Here is a 19,179-nt window from a genome sequence, read left to right as displayed (position 1 = left end):
CATAAGTTGTGTCTTTTTAGCTGAAATGGCCATTCTGAAGCCTCCAGAGAACATAACAGCCCAACTGGATCAGGCCATAGGCCCATCTAGTCCAGCATCCTGCATCTCACAGCGGCCCACCAAATGACCCAGGGAGCACACCAGATAACAAGAGACCTCATCCTGGTGCCCTTTGTTGCATCTGACATAGCCCATTTCTAAAATCGGGGTTGCACGTACACATGATGGCTTGTAAACCGTAATGGATTTTTCCTCCAGAAACTTGTCCAACCCCCTTTTAAAGGCATCCAGGCCAGATGTCATCACCACATTCTGCAGCAAGGAGTTCCACATACTGACCACACGCTGAGTAAAGAAATATTTTCTCTTGTCTGTCCTAACTCTCCCAACACTCAATTTTAGTGGATGTCCCCTGGTTCTGGTATTATGTGAGTGTAAAGAGCATCTCTCTATCCACTTTATCCTTCCCATGCATAATTTTGTATGTCTCAATCATGTCCCCCCTCAGGCGTCTCTTTTCTAGGCTGAAGAGGCCCAAACGCCATAGCCTGTCCTCAAAAGGACGGTGCCCCAGGCCAGTAATCATCTTAGTCGCTCTCTTTTGCACCTTTTACGTTTCCACTCTGTCCTTTTTGAGATGTGGTGACCAGAAATGGATGCAATACTCCAGGTGTGGCCTTACCATAGATTTTTCCAATGGCATTATAATACTAGCTGTTTTGTTCTCAATACCTTTTCTAATGATCCCAAGCATAGAATTGGCCGCCTTCACTGCCACTGCACATTGGGTCAACACTTTCATCAAGCTGTCCACCACCACCCCAAGATCTCTCTCCTGATCTGTCACAGACAGCTCATAACCCATTAGCCTCTATGTGCAGTTTTGATTTTTTGCCCCAATGTGCATGACTTTACACTTACTTACATTGAAACGCATCTGCCGTTTTGGAGAGATCCTTCTGGAGCTCCTCACAATCACTTCTGGTCACCACTTGGAAAATTTTGGTGTCGTCTGCAAACTTAGCCACCTCACTGCTCAACCCTGTCTCCACGTCATTTATGAAGAGGTTGAAAAGCACCGGTCCCAGGACAGATCTTTTGGGGCACACCGCTTTTCACCTCTCTCCATTGTGAAAATTGCCCATTGACACCCACTCTCTTGTTTCCTGGTTTTCAACCAGGTCTCAATCCAGGAGAGGACCTGTCCTCTAAGTCCCTGACTGGAGTTTTTTTCAGTAGCCTTTGGTGTGGGACCATGTCAAACTCCTTCTGAAAGTCCAGATATATATTGTCCACGGGCTGTCCTGCAGAGGCCAGGGGGTGGACATATGCAGCCTCTGCAGGCTTTACAAAGCCCTCTAAAGGTGACTGGAGCACAGTTCTGGTTGCCCTTGGAGGTTTTAAAGGGGCCAAAACCACGTTTCATTATCCATGGTATCCACAGGGCTCCAAGAACAAATTCCCCCACGGATATCCAGGCCTACCTATATTGAACAAATTATCTAATAAAACCAATTAAGGCAATTAGGAACTGAGCAGATACCCAGCAACTTCCCCCTTCAAGCAGCTGCTGGATTGATGAAACTTCTCTCCTAAGGTCAAGAGTCACTAACTTACAGGCAGTTGTACAGTGCCTCATCTCACAAGTGTGCGTTGTTACACAAACTAGCTTCCAAAACAATTGTCCTACAAATACAGTGACTAACACCAGGAGCTTCTAGATGCCAAAAGCTGTCTATAAGAGCTTCAAGTTCTGCGATGAAGCTCAGCAGAAAGGGACCTTTAGGGAATATAAAGCAGTGCCTTGGTGTAGGACCTGAGTGTGGGGGTAGGCTCTTATGGCAACAGATAGCCTTTCATGATACCCTGGTTCCATATTTGTTTGGGTCTTTAAAAATCAAAACCAGTACTTTGGGTAGTGTCTAATCTTAACTGGGAACTAGCACAGTGGAACTGTGTATCAGTTAACCTGGCAGCTGCATTTTGAACCATTTATTTCTTGGTAGCACTACATACAGCATCTTTTGTCGCCTAATCCTATTTTACTTGTAAATTAGGTCTGATTAAAAAGCGCAGCTAAAATTCCTTCATTTAGGTTTTATTCTAAATTTAGCTCTAAAGTATGTGAGCTACCTACCTTTTTCTCCCAAGCAAAAGCATTTGCAGCAGCCTAAATGCATCATGCCAAGTGAAAAATGAAGATTAAAGTAAAATGTTCAAAGACTAGCTGTGGTAGAACAAGAAAAAGGATGTACAAATATAGCATCTCATCCAGACAAATCAAATTATTCAATATGGTTGAATAATACAAGCATATAAAGGTTATATATACTTATACAAGCAGATAAAGGTTTCAAGTTTTTAGGCCTTGCAGAAACCATGTTCTTCAACTATTTTTTTCCCATGAGCCTCAGGTGTCATATATTCTCACAACCCCTATTCCTGTGCTTTGTCTGAAAATGTCTGACATGTTCTCTAAAACAGATAAGCTAATTTAAAAGCTTTTAACTTGGTCAAAATGTTCTCTATTTAAGGAGATTCTTAATAAATATATACTGCTTTTCAACAGGCGTAGTTCACAATAATTTACATAGTAAAAGAAATCAAATAAAATATACAACAAATTTAAAATACACCTGTTCAGTGTGTATTGATGTATATATGTATTTTGACCTTGTGACCCTGTGAAATGCATCTCTTGACCCAGTAGTGGGTCGTGACCCATACTTTAAAGAACATAGCATTAGACTGAGCTCAAGGCAGCAGTAGGCCATCTGCCTTCTTTGTATGAAAACTAGCTTGCTTCAAGTGGTATTCTGACAATACTAGCTATCTTTTGCAATGAATGCTTATTTGCACTATCTTAGAGAAATTAATAGCGTTAATTAAAACATTAACTACTGAAAATTAGGAAAATAGTTTTATTCAGGTGCACCTGTAAACCAGCCAAAAGACAACCAGGAGCCACAGGAACTGCATCAAGCTGACGAAAACTACAATACATTAACAGCATTCTTCCTTTAAAATGGTGGTTGTGATGCAGAGAAAAAAAGGCCATTTTCAATTCCTTTTATTGTCAGTGTTACAGAAAGAAGACAGAGTTCCTCTGTTAGCTGTCTTTAAAGGAATGGCTTCCTCTTTCTTTGGAATAGGCATTAGCAGCTCCCCCATGTCAGCCTTGCCACATGATCTGTTTTCTGTTTGGTAGGCTTTATGAATCCCAGCAGTTCTAGTTCAGAAACTGCTCTAATGAAACGAGCGCTTGGGAATTCAGTTAAGGAAGAAATACATTTTTTCCCCACCAAAGGAAAACACACAAACTGACTGAATGGGTTTTCTTCCCAAATAGAGAATGAATTCTGGTAATTCTTAAATACATTTGACAAGTTCTAGGTTTTCCCCATATAAAATCAGCCCTGTTTAATGCATTTGGGAGATTCTCTGAAATGTTTACTTAGAACCTTTTTTATTTGTCCTCAGCTTACATTAACAAGGGAATTTCCTTTGGATTTTTTTTAAAGTCAAAAAGAAATCAGAAAAGGATACTGGATAATATCATCTACCTGGTCCTTGGCCGTGGAATTTGGGTCTTCAGCTGCTGTTACAACTATTGAGAAAGCCTAAGAGAAAACATCACAGTTACTATACATTTTATAAATGTCCAACAAAATTCATACAGGGCTCTCAGATTAAAATTGATACTCGAAAGCATTTATCATTCCTTATTACAGTCATCTGCTGCCAAGTTTGTCCTCAGGTTTAGTTACATCATGCTTGCCTCAGAAGCCAGCAACTACCAGAAGAGATAGGCTGGAGAGAAGGCTGTTGTATCTTGTCCCCCAGCCCTGTGGCCTAACAGAAGACAAAACCTAGTCATTTTGTAAATTTTTTTTAAGAGTATGTAAATCGCTTTGGAAGGCCTCTGGCCTGAAGGCAATATACAAATAAATAGTGGTCCGATTCCGGCGGCAGCTGATACAGATGCTCTGTGAAGAGCTCTGAGAGCAACGAGGCCTTTTAAATATTATTTTCCTCCTTAATAAGAGCAGAAGAAGCTTCTTTCATCTGCTGCCAGGTGTTGTCTTATAAGAATAGCACAGAGGAACAGAAAAAAACCAGAATGACCTCGACACAGGGAAAACAGTGATAAGAGTTTGCGGCTGGCTACAATCATCTGAAGACTCTTTGGCACGCGACAGACAATTAATTGTAAGTTATTCCAACTGAAAACAAAGTGATAGAAGTATCATGGGACAGAAGAGGACCTACCTTCAGGAGGGTGAGGAAGGAGAAAAGTTATTACCAGCAAGCGAACAATCCAAGCTTGATGATTTCTTTATACCAGCAAAGTCGCCATTAAAGAAGCAGAACAGCTTTGACCATATGGAGGCTGTTCTCACAGAGACTCCGGGCTCTTTAAGGCAAACTTCCCCTAACGTTACCCAGGTGGCTAGTTGCTTATCAAGCGTTAATAAATTTAGGGAAAATAAGGACATTGATTTTTTAATACACCAGACTTTCCTCGTGGCTGAGATATTTAAGTTAATAACTACTCAGCTTGAGTGTATTACAAACTTGCTTCAGGAGAAGGATAAAAACATTGAGCCAGACAACCTGTTGAAACCCTTGGTGTGTGATAGGGAGAGCAGATCTACAAATAGAAGGGTTACTCCTGATGTGCAGCCAGATGGTAATATCTTACAGACAGCTTCTGTAAGACTTCTGTAAGACTCTGTCACTCTTATTTATGATACAAAGAGCCTAGCCATCAATATCTCCCCCTTTAGGGGGAAATACATTGATTGGTCCACCAAATGGAGGGCTGGACAACTTCTTGCATTTCTTCTCAGGAAAGCTCCTTCAGTGATAGATCTCCAGAAGCTGGAAAGACTGCCCAGGATGGGAAGCCAGGAGTGTTTTCTCCTTTACTTTCACACGAATAGTGTTCCAAGGTTGCTTTTTATGCAGGCTCCTGAGTTAATTGGCTTTGGGATCAGGCTGCAACGACACTTTTATGATTCCTCATTGCAGAAGCTTGCTCTTCCAAATCTCAAGAGGAAAGAAGAGGGCCATAAAGAGTCAATTGAAAATCCAAGGTGGACTTCAAATGAGAAATCTGGAACCCTCTGGAGTCTATTAGATCAACCTGCACCATTAGATCCATCCTCGCCAATGGAGCTGACTAATGTAAAACTCTCAAAGCCTCCTGCCACTCTGGTTAAGTCATCCCCCCTAATTTCTAATGATGAACTTGATAAGATTGACTTCCAACCTGGTATGACAGAAGATGAGATGGATGCTAAACTTCTATCTTCATTTGGTTTCCTACCTCCTGAAGAACAAGATACTATGATCACACGACTGGTATCTTTGGTTTTTCCCCTCAAAGATATCAAATAGTCATCTACTGCTAGTGTTCACCTGCCTACCTCTAGTTCTTCTGCTTACAATCTGTCAAAAGAGACCTTAAAGAATAAGGGACTGTCCTCTGTGGAGGGGCCTCAACCCCTGTTGGAACCAACTGTTACAACCAACAGAAGAGCATTAAGGTCCAATGTGATTGTTTCTCCGGATGACCCTGAACTTTCCAAGATAAATGTTGAAAATTACACGAATTAACAGTTGGGAGAAGCAGAGATTTGAAAGGTGCGATAGTCACACTGAGTGATGATGATCACCTACAATGCTCTCACCTTGGTACAGATCCTTTATTTCAAGCTCCCAAAGTTGAAGCTAAAGATATAAATTATGAAGACTATGATGCTGAAATGAATAAACTTCAGAAAATAATCAAAGCAGCCACAAAAACCAAAGACATTTTACCTAAACCTGAATGAATGAATAAATAAATAAAATGAAGATTTGGCTCTTGTGGAAGTTTTGTCTGATCTTGATTCAGTATCTTAAGTTGCTGACACTGAAGTAACAGCAGAGGTGGTTCTTTCAGTGACAGTAAAGATCACACAGGAGAGTAAACTGACAGCACTAAAGACCAAATTATCAGTGCATGTACAATCTTCATTAGCATTGACTCATGACAAGTTTATCCTCAAATTAGATTCATCTATATCTAAGACAGTGGCACTCTCTGCCTTTCTAAAGAGGAACTGCTCATCAGTGGATCTGAATGGTAATGCTTTAGTTTCATATAGTATACCAACAGGTATACCAACATTTGCCCAGTGCAGATTTTGATTACCCTTGTGGTTAGTATGTTTTTTAGCTCAGCCATCAAAAACTGCAAATCAGAGATTAACTATTGACACCAACAAGCCTCCAGTCAGCCTTTTTACACTTTTTCCAGACTCTGCTGATCAGAGTGATGGAGATCAACAAAATGCTTTAGGATTCCAGTTATTAGCTGGGTCAAGGGTGACGTTACCTGCTTCAAAAACATCACAGCGTTACAGAATTCAAAGTGACCTGTTAGAAGATATTTGGCTAATTGCGAAAGAGCTCTCTCTCAGGCTTAAAGAACACTTCAAAAAGCAAAGCGGCGAAGACCTCACATGTAGCTCTTCTGGCCCAGTCCTTCTACAGGAATATTTTGAGATAACTGATCATCATTTTGAGTTGTGCTCAAATGCTGCAAAATATGAGTAACTATTATCTGAAAGAGCCATACAGTTTAGAGCTATCGAACAACATCTGCTGGCACAACTTAAAGATAAAACTCTAGTTCAACATCCGGACACCTTGTTAGAAGGAACTTACGGACAGATAATAGCTCTAGCAGATGCAGTGGAGGAAAACCAAGCCAAGATGTTCCAGGCGTTCACAAAGTTAAAAAGTGCCACCCAGCTGGTAATTCTCCTGATTAGCCTGTGGCAGAAGCTGAATGCTGATCAAGTTGCTATTCTGGAAGCCACATTTTTGCCATTTATATAGGATACTCAAGAGCTGGGTTTGGAAGAAAATGTGGATGCTTCTGTCTCTCACTTGCTGAAAACATGTTTGTCTAAGAGTTCAAAAGAACATGCTCTGACTCTTACCAATCAGTTGAGTATCCCCAAGGATACTAATAGGCTGCAGAAACATATAATCTTGCTCTATGATCGATTGCCCAAAGGTGGTCATGTGTCTCTAAGTATGGACGTTGATGCTCAACAAAGTGCAGCTCTACTAGGTGGTTGTACAACCATTCCAGAGTCTGACCTAGAAGAAAGATCTGCTTTGCAAGAGCCCACAACAACATTTACCATCCATAGGCACCTTCCTAAACAGAAGACAAAACCTGATGGTCACTGAACTATTTCTGTAAACTACTTCTGTTGGCATTCTCTGGATTTCCTTTAGTATTGATTCAATTTTAGCCAACTGTGCCAACTATAACCAGACTGCGCTTGTGCCAGACGATGTATCTATGACATATGTATTTCTCAGAAGCCTCACTCAATGGCAAATTTCTCCAGCCTGGACCACCACTTTGTACCTAATTAGAGTACATATGGCACTAAAGAGAAACCACAAATGCAGCAGTGAGCTCCAATAGATTTTCATACAGCCTAGGATCTTAACAAAGTGAACAATTGCCCAAGTAATGATTTTCTACTGTGGATTTCTTATGCTTTCGTTTGTTAAATTCTACTTTTCTTTCTATTTTCCTGTTGACTGCAGTAGACTTGAATTTTGTTGACTTTATCTCATACCCAGTCAGCAAAACCTTCACCCTGTTAGAAAAGATATTAACTCATTGCCTGCTGCTTCTCCAGAACTGTAGCCTTGCTCATTTAAAAGAGCTTTTATTCACTTGAAAAGTTAAACATATATGAATTGATGAGGTGCATAATAGTTAATGTAGCTAACAAAGCTACAGGAATTACACTGTGCTAGAGTTTAGTTTCTCATTCCCAATAATTTATTAAAATAGAATAACCCATAATTCCCCCCCCCCCACGTTTTATCTTGTGCCCTGAGTACTGTAGTATAATGTTTGATGTTTTTTTAATTACGTTCATGTTTTTACTGTGTGCATTTTGTCCATTGTCCATTGTCTCTATCTCCTGGAAATTGTTTTATGCCAATAAAGGTATCAATCAATCAATCAATCAATCAATCAATCAATCAATCAATCAATCAATCAATCAATCAATCAATCAAATAGTGAGAGCACAGAGCCTGGAAATAGGCCTGAGTGGAATTTTTGCTATGGGTTTCCCTATTTTAATTTGATGGTTAACATTAAGCATTTTGACACTACCCACTGCATGTTTAGTCAGGCTCCAAATCCAAGCAAAACATTGTGATCACAAAATTATGCCCTTGATCTTTAATTACATTTAGGTGCATGCTGCAAACAAGAGTGAATGCAAGAACGCCAGCAGTGCTGATAAAAGGTTCCTCTTAGAACTAGTTGGGAAGATGACACTGACTGTGATTTGTGGGCCTAGAAAGAAGATGAAGGAAGGGGGCTTTTCAGTGTTACATAACACAGATTTAGCTGTTGAAACAAATAACAAGCTTTCTTTAAAGCAAAAACAATATAAGCATTCAACAGAGCACTGAACCAATTCCTGTTCACATACCTCTAACCAGTCAACAAGGTTAATTAATCTGCCACACTCCAAATGAAGCTTGTATGCTATACAGATATCGGGAGCTGTATTAGAGATACATCCTGCATCACTTTTCAAGGCTTCATTCTGATACATAAAATTATAATGAGAAAGGCATTACTCTATATGAATATACATTTCTTTTACATGTCAGTGATGTCATTATGAGAGCATCCACCCAAGTTCACCTTATGTTAAGGCACTTGCAACCCCTGGACATCCCATTCATAATATCCATCATTATTTCAGGAAACTTGAACCTCTTAGACACTGATCTGCAAACTTGAGCATACCATTTACCTGGAAGGATGGAATATAAGACATTTAAACAAAATAAACTTATTCTCTGCTTTGACAGTGAGCTTTACAGCTGCAAGTAGAAAGAGAGACACAGTCCAAGGAGTAGTTTTCTGTGAAAACACATGCAGTCTTGGTTTCTTAATGCAATTTTGAATTTTGGCAATGGCCAACACTGCTTTCAGGCAAATGAGCACTGAAGCATACAATGGAGCAGTTCCCAATATTTGAGAAGCCTGAGCCATATCTGTCAAGACGGTTCTGAATGTACATCACATCCCTCCCTTTGTCCACAACGCACTCTCTTTGCCAGCAGGACTGGAAGATTGCCTCTCTGCTCAGGACAAGTATCTTGCTCATTTCCACTGTGCTATGCTACCTGCATATTCCCTAGCTCCATATACATAACTATTGTAGCGTAAAGCCTTTTCCCTTCCCTATCCTGTTCTCAGACTGCACTGAGGTTGGGTGTGCAGGATAATACCATTCCCTCAGTCAAAGCTCTTCATTCAGTTGCTGTGTTGCTTGTGGTCCAAAAAGGGGAATTCTAGTCAATGGGTGTACATATCCTAGAGAAGCTAGCTACTAAAAAGAGAAGTAGGACATGCTCCATTAAGGGTGAAATCCTAACTGCACTGTATCCAATGGAAGGTTGGAGGCTGCTGGAGGTCACTTTGGGATATGGGGATATTTTTCCCTTTACACTGTGTAACACCCCAAGCATGCCCCATGCGGCAACTCGAATCTATGGCAGCTGTTTAGCTGCAAATCCAAGCAGCCTGGGGTAGGGCTCCAAGGCCTGGGAGTAGAGGTTGGGATATAGTGTGTGCTCCAACCCCTGGGCCCAATCACTTCGCTCTGCCTTCTCCCTGCCTAGAAATGCCCCCTCCCCACCCCACCCCTGGAATGTCCCTTCTGCCACCCTCTCCCACCTCCTGCACTGCCTGGCACTACACTCCTCTGCGTAGGGATTGGAACCAGTGCTGCCAGACTGGTGCACGTCATTGTGCCAGAACAGCCAGCTCCTGAATCAGCACAACACTCAAGAACTGGTGTAGCGGACCTGCAAAGGCTCAAGTGGCCTTTAGGATTGGGTTGCCCATTCCTGCATTGTTGCTCAAGAAAAGAGAATGTCAGGAAATGATCTATAGCAAGTGGCTTCTTTTGAGCCACCTTGGCTGTATACATCAGAGACTGATTTCCACACAATGTCTTTTTCCGGCTTAGCTGCCAGTCCTGACACTCTTACGTCATCAATAAGGACAAATGTAATACCTCTTGTGTATCTCAGTTTAGACCTCTAAACCTTATTGTATTTCTTAATATTTTTTATAAAACATTATTTTGTTTAAACTTCTCCAGGTTGCGCATTATTTGAAAAGAGGAAAAAAGATGTATTTGAAATATTTATACCCTCAACACTGGGGCATCCAAGGTGGCTTAGAGCATTAAAAAAACAAAAACAACATAGTACATACAATAATATAAAAAGCAACAATTATAAAAGCATTAGAGATAAGCAATAAAATACAGAAATATGTAGAAATCTTAAAAATAAAGAGTACAAAAACACAAATGCATTTACCAGCATGCATCAATTCCTTACTAGCTTACCATAGCCCCATGCAAGTAATGCTACTCCAGTTCAGACAACATCAAGCACTTCCAGTGTCTTTGCTGCAGCCACTGCTTCCTGACATGGCCCTGCTCGGTTCTGGGAGGAATACTAGTGACTGAATGTAGAACCAGGGTGGGGAGTTGAGCAAGTACTTTGTGAATGTCCTAGGAAAATGTGCATGCTTTCCTTGATTTGTGCTAAACATGCTGCCCACCCGATACACTTCAGCTACACATATGAAAAGCTGGTGGGATGAGAATGGGCAGACCTGTAGCATTCTTTAAGGACTGATACATTTTTAGTACTCATCTGGGAGACTGCCACAACTATTTGCTGGCTTACATCTCCAGGAGAACCAGTATCAGTTAATTTATCATGTGTTGGTTCTTTACTGTCTGCATCTCTTTGTAGTTATAGCTAGATATTTATCAAGAAAATGTTTATCCTCGTTTTATAATTCATGGAAGAACAGACTGTGCTGAACTCATACTATGCAAAATTATTTCCTTCAAAACACACAATTCAGTACTAGAAGTGCACTGGATCAGCAGAGATTGCTACCCACATATACCCAAAACATTTGCCCAAAGTGCATAAGAAATTCATCTGATACAGAAGACTGTAGACTTGGTTTTTCATCAAATATACTGGAATTGAATTGAGCTTGTTTTTCTAATTTAAGTTCCTATGTCTTTATAAAAATCAGATAAATGTGCAAGAAGAGCAAATAAATATTTTTCCAATCTGGCTTTTGTGGATCTCTACTCTGTTTTACTCAACAGAGTAAAAAAAATTAAAGTGGTAATAATTAGGTAAGGATGATTGTAAAGTTCTTTATTTTTTAATGTTTCAAAAACCTTTCCACAACTCACCAATAATCAGCTGACAACCCACTGGTGGGTCCCAACCCACAGTTTGGGAAACACAGTAAAATAAGACTGTGCTTCCCAGACTGGGTTGGGACACTCCAGTGGGTTGTTGGCTGATTATTGTTGAGTTGTGGAAAAGTTGTTGAAACATTAAAAAATAAAAATTTTTGCCTAGTTTGCAAAAGAAAATTGTTATCTGATATGAGGTAATCTTCATATCCCCAAATTAAAATGTCACATTTTCTGAATCAGATGGCGTAGTAGATAGAGGTGGGTGTGTACTGGTGACACCTCTGCCCAAATCCCCAATAACCTCCCCCAACTTTTCCCTAATATATTTAAACAGAATAGGGGATAAGATGGAATTCCTATGGGAATCCTCAAAGGCTACAGACCGTAGGGCCCAATAGTAGTCCCTTCTGCACCCTCCCCTCCAGGTAGGACCAGATTCAGCACAACACTGGCATCACAGTCCAAACCAAAGAGGTGGTCCTGAAAGATATAAAAGTCAGTAGTACCAAATGCTGCTGAGAGGTCCAACAGAACCAGTAGGGATACGCTTCCCATGTCTAGATCTCAAGGTAGATCATCAACTAGGAAGATCATGGCTGTTTCACTCCTGAACCCAAATCAGAAGCCAAAATGAAATGGATCAAGGATAGCACTTCATAAAACTTCACACACTGTGTAACATAAGTCATGGGACTGGATTTCTCAGTTCATGAAATCAGAAAAGTGCTTTAACAGACATAGTTAAATATTTAAAACCGTTACCATGTGACACTCTCATCACTAAATAGGCAAACTGCAATTCATTAAGAGGACATTCAACATCTTTTTTGCCTTGCTTTTAATTGAAGTGATCAAGTGGTTCCCCTATGCCCCCAGCTGTTTTGTGACTCTAATTTTCTAAATGCAATGGTTCCCAAACTGGTGAGTTACAACCTGGGAAGGGGGAAAGCAGCAGTGCGACCCCCAGGATTACACTGCTGCTGGGGATGGGAGGGGGGTTTTCTACTTACCTGCAGCCAGTGCTGCAGTTCTGGGGGGCCTGCAAAAGTGTAAATAAAGAAAAAGAAAAGGGCACTTCTGGTTTTTGCAACAAAACCGGAAGTCCCCCTTTTTTCTTTTGAACACTTTTGCACACCCCCCCCCCCCCGGACCCTCCAGGACTTCAGCGCTGGCTGCAAGTAAGTAGAAAGCAACAACTTACAGTGCTCCCAAATCCCTTGGGAAACATTGCTTTAATGCCTTGAAGCTCTCGCTGAGGTTTTATTCTTGTTATTATTTAAACTTGTTTTTATAAATATTTTGTTTTATTATTATTTTACTGTTTTTTTGTTAGCTGCCTTGATGCTGCCTTTAATAGGACAGGAAACACAGAACATAAATATTGTCAATACATTAATAATAAACACACACACAGCTCCACAATTTTGATAATATTAAATGATCAAACACCTCATCAATGACCTGCACCAAGTTTGAAAAGATCTCCCCACATTTCAAGTGATGGGACACTGAGGGGACTCATCACAGAGTCAAATGACAGAAGACAGGGAAAGCCTGTTTTAAATGCAGGAAGCTCTTAAGATAGGGAGCACTTGATAAAAGCAGGTCACAGGGGTATTGCCAAGACCCTCCATTTCTTACCTTCAGGTAGAAATATGGATCATTGAGAGCAGTGTGAAGAGCAACACGGGGAGCAGCATTCAGATGCTCACGGAGGATATGAGTGGAGCTGAAATACACCATCTCATGCAAGATCTGCATCTCTGCAGGTAGAAGATGTTTTCTGGAAAAGCACCATGAAATAACGGCTAAGGGAGGAGACCAATTATAACTCCTACTACAACTGTCAACAAACAGCAGGTCCACAGACTTTCCACTGTGCTTGGTATTGCATCACATCCATGATTAGATGATCTAAATGCAGAAGATATATAAAAAATTTTAATGGTTGGTATCCCACCTAGTGCTTCTGCTGTCAGGAACTCTCTTTGCAAAAGGAATCTTATCTGTGGACAGAAGGAGCGTTCTGCTTGCGGAAGGGTTCCTTCTATTCATGGAGGAAGCTTCCATTTGCAGAGGGAGCTCCTGACAGTAAGGATACTAGTTGGGATGCCAACCAATTTCAGAAACAGTCAACTATGACTCCTTTTTTTGAAATGTCTGATACACAAAATTCTCCACACACCACTGGCACCTGATGAAAATGCTCAATAATTAGGTGACCAAGAACAGAGACACCCAGGATTACTTACAAGACTTGCCATTTCCAGATCTCTCCGAAATCTGCACTCCAAGTTCAAATTTTAAGTCAAATAAACCTTTTCCTTGCAATATTTTTAATGCCACTAGATGTCAACAGTGTATCATTTGTCAAGTCCTGTTCTTATCCTTAAAATGGCTTCTTAAATGCACTAGTTGTCCTTGATGTTCTATTCTTCCTATTCTATTGTTTTGATTTTACTGCTTACATTTGTTGCTATATCAACCACATTCCATTGCAGAAGATAGTGAGAGGAATTCAAAACAATAAATCACTTTTGCAAAACAAAGAAATGCAGATCTCCAGCCCTCTCCACAGGCACTCCAAGATCTCCACAGGAAAATGAAACTGATCGTTCCAAAGCAGAGTTTATATTCCAAAATGATTAATTTGTAATCCAACCGAGTTTTAGATTTGTAAAGTTAGAGTTATGCTCTCATATTTCCATAACAAGCTCAGCAAATCTCCTCCACAGCTTCTTCTCACACAAGCAAACAAGTGAAAGCCTCCCCTCTCTTTCCTCTTCCCAGATGGGGAAAATCTGCCCCTCCTTCTTCTTCCCTTGGGCAAAAGCTTAATCAGGCAGTCAATTAATCAATCAATGCCAGACACACACAGCAGAGTAACACTCACTTAGTTCTTCCAATGTCTTTCCCTGCCTGGGGCCTTCAGCTTAGTTTCAAGATGAATCCTCACCAACACAGACATTGATGGCTGGGTTCCCTTGAAGAAAAACAGCCCCTGGCTGGACCCTTCTTCTCCAAAACCGTACACCATCTGTAGGATCGAATCTCTCCTGATCACAGATCCTCGGATCTCCTCAGACCCATGGTTTTTTGGGAGGAAATAGCATGCTTTCCCAAGAGCTTTCAAGAGCTCAGAAAAACACAGCCATTGTTGCCTCTGGCCCCGCCCCCTCCCAATTTAAAGGACACTTCTCATTGCGTTTAGATAAAACCGTAGGTAAAAAATACACGGCTAATTAGATTATACCTGTATTTTTAGTTTGGAGAGGCTTGGTAACCGTGTGGGTTAGACAAAAGCCTCCGGAGGGCCGGATTTGTCCCACAGGCTGGAGTTTGGAGACCCCTGCTCTAAATGCTGATTTCCTTCCTATTGGATATTTTATGAACCTAAGCTAAAAAGAAAATACACTCTGGTTTCTACCCAGCAGATTTACAAAGTGCTTAGTAAAAACATGTATGGTTGCTGCTCCTATACTCAAGAAGTGGGGACAGGGCCATAGCTAAGTAAAGCACATCCTGCTTTGCATGCAGAAGGTCGAAGGTTCCATCCCCGGCATCTCCATGTAGTGCTGCTAAGACACCCAACTGAAACGCTGGAGAATAAACTGCTGGTCAGTGTAATGAATAATGAACTAGATGACCCAATGGCCTGAATCAGTGATTCCCAAACTTTTATAACTGCTGGCTCCCTTGACCTACAGGGTCATTGGCCATAGCTACCCATTAGGGCTTCAACCATATACAATGTATAGGGCGGTAGGCTTTTTGCAAGGATTCCGTGGCTTTCCTTTCCGTGTTTTCGCAAGGAACCGTGGCAAAGGTTCCGTGAGGCACCTTTGCGCAAAGGAGGGACATGAACTCTTGCTTATTTCTTTTTGCTACTGCCACTTTTGCACCAAGTAGCACCTTGGTCAGGAGAGTTTCCCCCAACCTTTAAAAGTGGATTCTCAGGGGGAGTCCCATTCTGTCCATGGAAGGACAGAAAGGACCTAAACCAGTGGCACTGTTGCACAACTCTGCATATCATTAAAAAGAAGGCAGTGCTTTACCTCACAAGACTGTCTATAAAGTCGACAACTTCAAAACGGAGCATTTCAAATTTTGTTAGCTTCTTAAATCTTCTTGACTCCTTCATCTCTAACAGAGTCTAAAAAAAAATCAAACACAAGTAATTCAAAGTTAATACCTTCATTATGTCTACTCATGTCAAAACACTTGGCAATACTAATGTAGTTCTGGGTATTTTCTAAATGAAAACCAAAAGCCTTCTGCAATGGTTGTCTACAATAACCAATAAAGTGAATCCCCTTTGGTGTGGGAGAAAAGCGGGATAAAATACTATAAATAAATAAATGACCAAAGAGTACTGCGTTCCTTGACTTGTACAACTTTACTTTTGTAACAATTATGCAAACAGAAAGTTACACTTTATCAAGTTAGAACAAATTCAACTTCTCAAATTCACTTGAGAGACAAATTCCAGGGTCCTCTTGCTTGGCTTTTTATACAATTCTATTAAAACAACATACTATCTTAATCAAAGCAAAGAACGCACAGTTGTTTTATCCATTTGTTTAACTTCTTTTAGTAGAGCCCTCTCTAGAGCAGAGGCAAAGGGTTACCTCTTCACAGACTGATCTCCAATGACTCAGGAGATGTCATTGTTTTCACTGATGCGTCTGCTGTACCATTGCAACCAGACTCATAGTAATGCAGGGCTTAATCATACAGTCGGGTAATCAGGGAAATATAAGAAGTGCTTTAAAATGTCCTCCCTCCCCTTTCAAATTGTGCTTAATACTTATGCTTAATACTATCGGTATGAAGTGGCAACAGATGCCTGACTGAAGAGGATTATTCGTGTTGGTGGACAAGCCGACTGCTTCTCCCTGAACAGACAGGCTGTACTGATTTAAATCATCACGGAAAAAAAGAGGCCAATTTAAATTAATGATTCAAATGCTTAAAATCCAAAACCAAATTATTTAGAGCAGTGTTTCTCAAATTCCTACATGGAAGATAAAAAAGCTGTGTCCTTGCGGGGCTGGGGTAAAGAGCCAGCAATAGTGCTGCAGCAATCACTGTGGCACCAGGAGTAAGGAGCTTTTTACCTTACGGGGGGGGGGTGTCACGCTGGCCTCTGGATGGGTCCAGGAGAGTCAAAGTCTCCTTTGCAGGTCTCCCTGCTGCTGAAAAGAGCTCTGATCAGTGATTGGGTCCCACTTTTGGTTTTCACGCAAAAACTAGAAGTGGGCTGCAATCAGCCTGGTGTTCTGGGCACGGGCGGCCAGCCAGCACAAAGGTCGGGGGCAATCTGTGATGTGAAAGAGAGGCCCCTGGATAGAACAGTAAGCTCCGTTCATGCAGGGGAAAGATCGCGGCGGGCACCGGATCTGGCCGGTGGGCCAGGGATTGGCGCCCGCTGTCTTAATGGAAAGTTGTTTTTAAGTTGTTAGCTTTACTGCTGTTGACAATTTTAATATGTATTGGGATAATTTTATGTTACATGTTGCATTTTAGTGCCCAATTTTTACTATATGGTTTTATGATTACTTGCTTTTTACATTTTTGTTTGTTGCCTTGGGCACCCATATTGTGGTGGGGAAAGGCAGGGTATAAATGTATTAACTAAATAAAGGTTGAAGTCTAATCAGATTTGACAGTTTTTTGCATGGGGGGAGGGACAGAGAGGAAAAAAACGTTTTGTGCCAAGAAATATTCATACTACACCATTATCCAGGCAGCATAAACTGTCATGGGTGTTCAGAAAATTCTGAATATTCAGACATGATAAAGAGCAAAGAAGGTAGAAAGGCTTTGGGAAAGCATCACCGCACCAAGGAGGGCCGAGTTGGAATTCAAGAACGGCACTGTGCTATGCTGAGATTTCTCTCCTTGACTGGTTTTCATTCTCTAGTTGCCTATACAATGCTGTTTGATTTGTTCTGTCAAATGACTAACACTTTTTTGCTACTCAAGGAACAAATGTAAAGTGATCTAACCTTCTGAAGATGATAGAGGTCTGTCTTCTTCTGAATTTCCTTTACAGATGATACAGATCCCTCTTGATCATCATTGGTTTCTGCAACAAAAAAAGGATCAAGATCAGTTACAAAAATGTGTGGGTGAGGTCAGCTGCATTCCCTTCTCCACCGAGGGGTGGAGAAGATGCATTTGATAAGTGGGAGCCAGATAACATTATGTTTGGAGAAGCTTAGGAGCCCTTTCCTTCCCTCCCTTCCCAGCTTTCTGCATTGAGACAGGACAAGCTTAAGGTCTTATTCAAAGAAGCATAAAAGAGATAAGATGCAGCAAGACTGAAAGACCTGTGCATCACTTAATCCGATGTGAAGTTTTACTGGGCACATTCTCAGAAAGTAAACAGTACAGTTGCATTGCCTTCTATAGAGATTTCGTTAAATGAAGGAGATTTAAAAAATATTTTTTAACACATTTTATCAATTCTTCCCCCACTCCATAAAATCTTTGGAGAGAAAAGAGGCTTATTTCCTACTGCCTCAAGCATCAAAGATTTACTGAACTAAGTACACACAGACAAAAAAAAATAAAGCATAGCTCAGCTATGGCTTCCTGATCCATTCTTGTCTTATTTCAACTTATTCTTGCTTATGGAATGAATAAATAGAGCTCTCCTCAAATTCTCCATGTGCCCATATTTGTCATTCTGTTCTTGTATCCCTGAGCCCTTACTAGGAGGTTGCAGTACTTTTAATTCCTTTAATCTATTTAGTTCCCATGTTTATTGATTGCCTAATTCATGTCGTCTTTCCACAAAACCTGGATTTCTTAAAATCAAAGCAATCCCCTTCCCTGGCTTGTTCACCAAACTTTGAGTAGTATTGGAGTTTATTGTTTGATGCATGTTTATTATCTGCTTTTCATTAATTGCTTTGATTATATTTTTATAGAAACTGGAAATTAAACAAACAGAAGAGCCACTGAGGACCCTGAAAATCCCCATTCTTGTAATTTTTCACCTCATCTCAGGAGGTGAACTAATGAGAGAGGATCTGACATGGGAGATTCAACAAGTGAGGGGAAAGCTTATGAACATCTGTGATATTCCAAACCAAGGACCCCCCTCCCAAACACACACACACACACACACACACACACACACACACACACACACACACACACACACACACAAGCATAAACAGTAAACTTGGGTTTGGGAGCCCCATACTTGCCTGTTTCCCTCGTAAGATGCAATTACCAGTAGTTCCTCACAGAATCAATTCCCTCTAATATCCCAAGAAGCATCTCATGTAGTCAGACCAACATCCCTTCATTCTTTTTCTGATCTAGCATTCCTACTTCAATCTTAGAAATGGCGTGAGCTCAAACTGACTTGCATCAAACAACAATGGTCATCATACTATTTACAAAATGCAAATTAAACATGCAGTACATTTAAGATTGTATCCTAAGGAGCACACAAGCAAGGAAATTTGTGGAAAAGAACTTCCTCATTTGCCTCTGCCAAAAATGCACTCTAGAAGGCTCATGTATAAGAACCTTATACAGGAATAAGACTGTATGGCACAGAGGGCTGCAGAATTAAGGGCAGATTTGAAAATGCCCCTCCCCATTGTAAAGACAGAAGTGCCTGTCATTTGCAGAGGAAAAACCTAGGATACAAGCCATATTTTTCTTTCCAATAATAGAAAATAAGGCTTCTAAAGGCAAAATGTTTTAGGAAGTTGACCCTGCCAACTGCTAATGTCCTTATATTGTTCTTTATAAATAAACAAAGCTTGTGATATACATGAATTAAAACAATCTTGCTGGCTTCTGCTCT

The 19,179-nt window shown here is 40.8% G+C and overlaps 1 protein-coding gene and 1 pseudogene across 2 annotated transcripts in view; one reads left to right on the top strand and one right to left on the bottom strand.

Moving 5' to 3' along the window:
- Positions 1–2,684: 2,684 nt before the first annotated feature.
- Positions 2,685–19,179, bottom strand: part of ORC3 (origin recognition complex subunit 3) — a 52,297-nt gene continuing 35,802 nt past the window's right edge. For both annotated transcript variants that reach the window (XM_066612583.1, XM_066612591.1), the window contains 6 exons: positions 17,360–17,439; positions 15,407–15,504; positions 12,993–13,134; positions 8,526–8,642; positions 3,547–3,620; positions 2,685–3,261 (listed from right to left, as the gene is read on the bottom strand). In XM_066612583.1, coding sequence (XP_066468680.1) covers positions 3,156–3,261; positions 3,547–3,620; positions 8,526–8,642; positions 12,993–13,134; positions 15,407–15,504; positions 17,360–17,439 — 617 coding nt within the window. In that variant the 3' untranslated portion in view covers positions 2,685–3,155. The remainder of the gene's footprint in view (positions 3,262–3,546; positions 3,621–8,525; positions 8,643–12,992; positions 13,135–15,406; positions 15,505–17,359; positions 17,440–19,179) is intronic.
- On the top strand, positions 4,249–7,248 carry LOC136636631 (protein PTHB1 pseudogene; annotated as a pseudogene).

Source organism: Tiliqua scincoides, chromosome 1 (genome assembly GCF_035046505.1).
Source record: "Tiliqua scincoides isolate rTilSci1 chromosome 1, rTilSci1.hap2, whole genome shotgun sequence".
Classification (NCBI taxonomy): Eukaryota; Metazoa; Chordata; class Lepidosauria; order Squamata; family Scincidae; genus Tiliqua; species Tiliqua scincoides.
The sequence above is the reverse complement of the archived record's forward strand: the minus strand, read 5'-3'. Positions and strand labels throughout refer to the sequence as shown.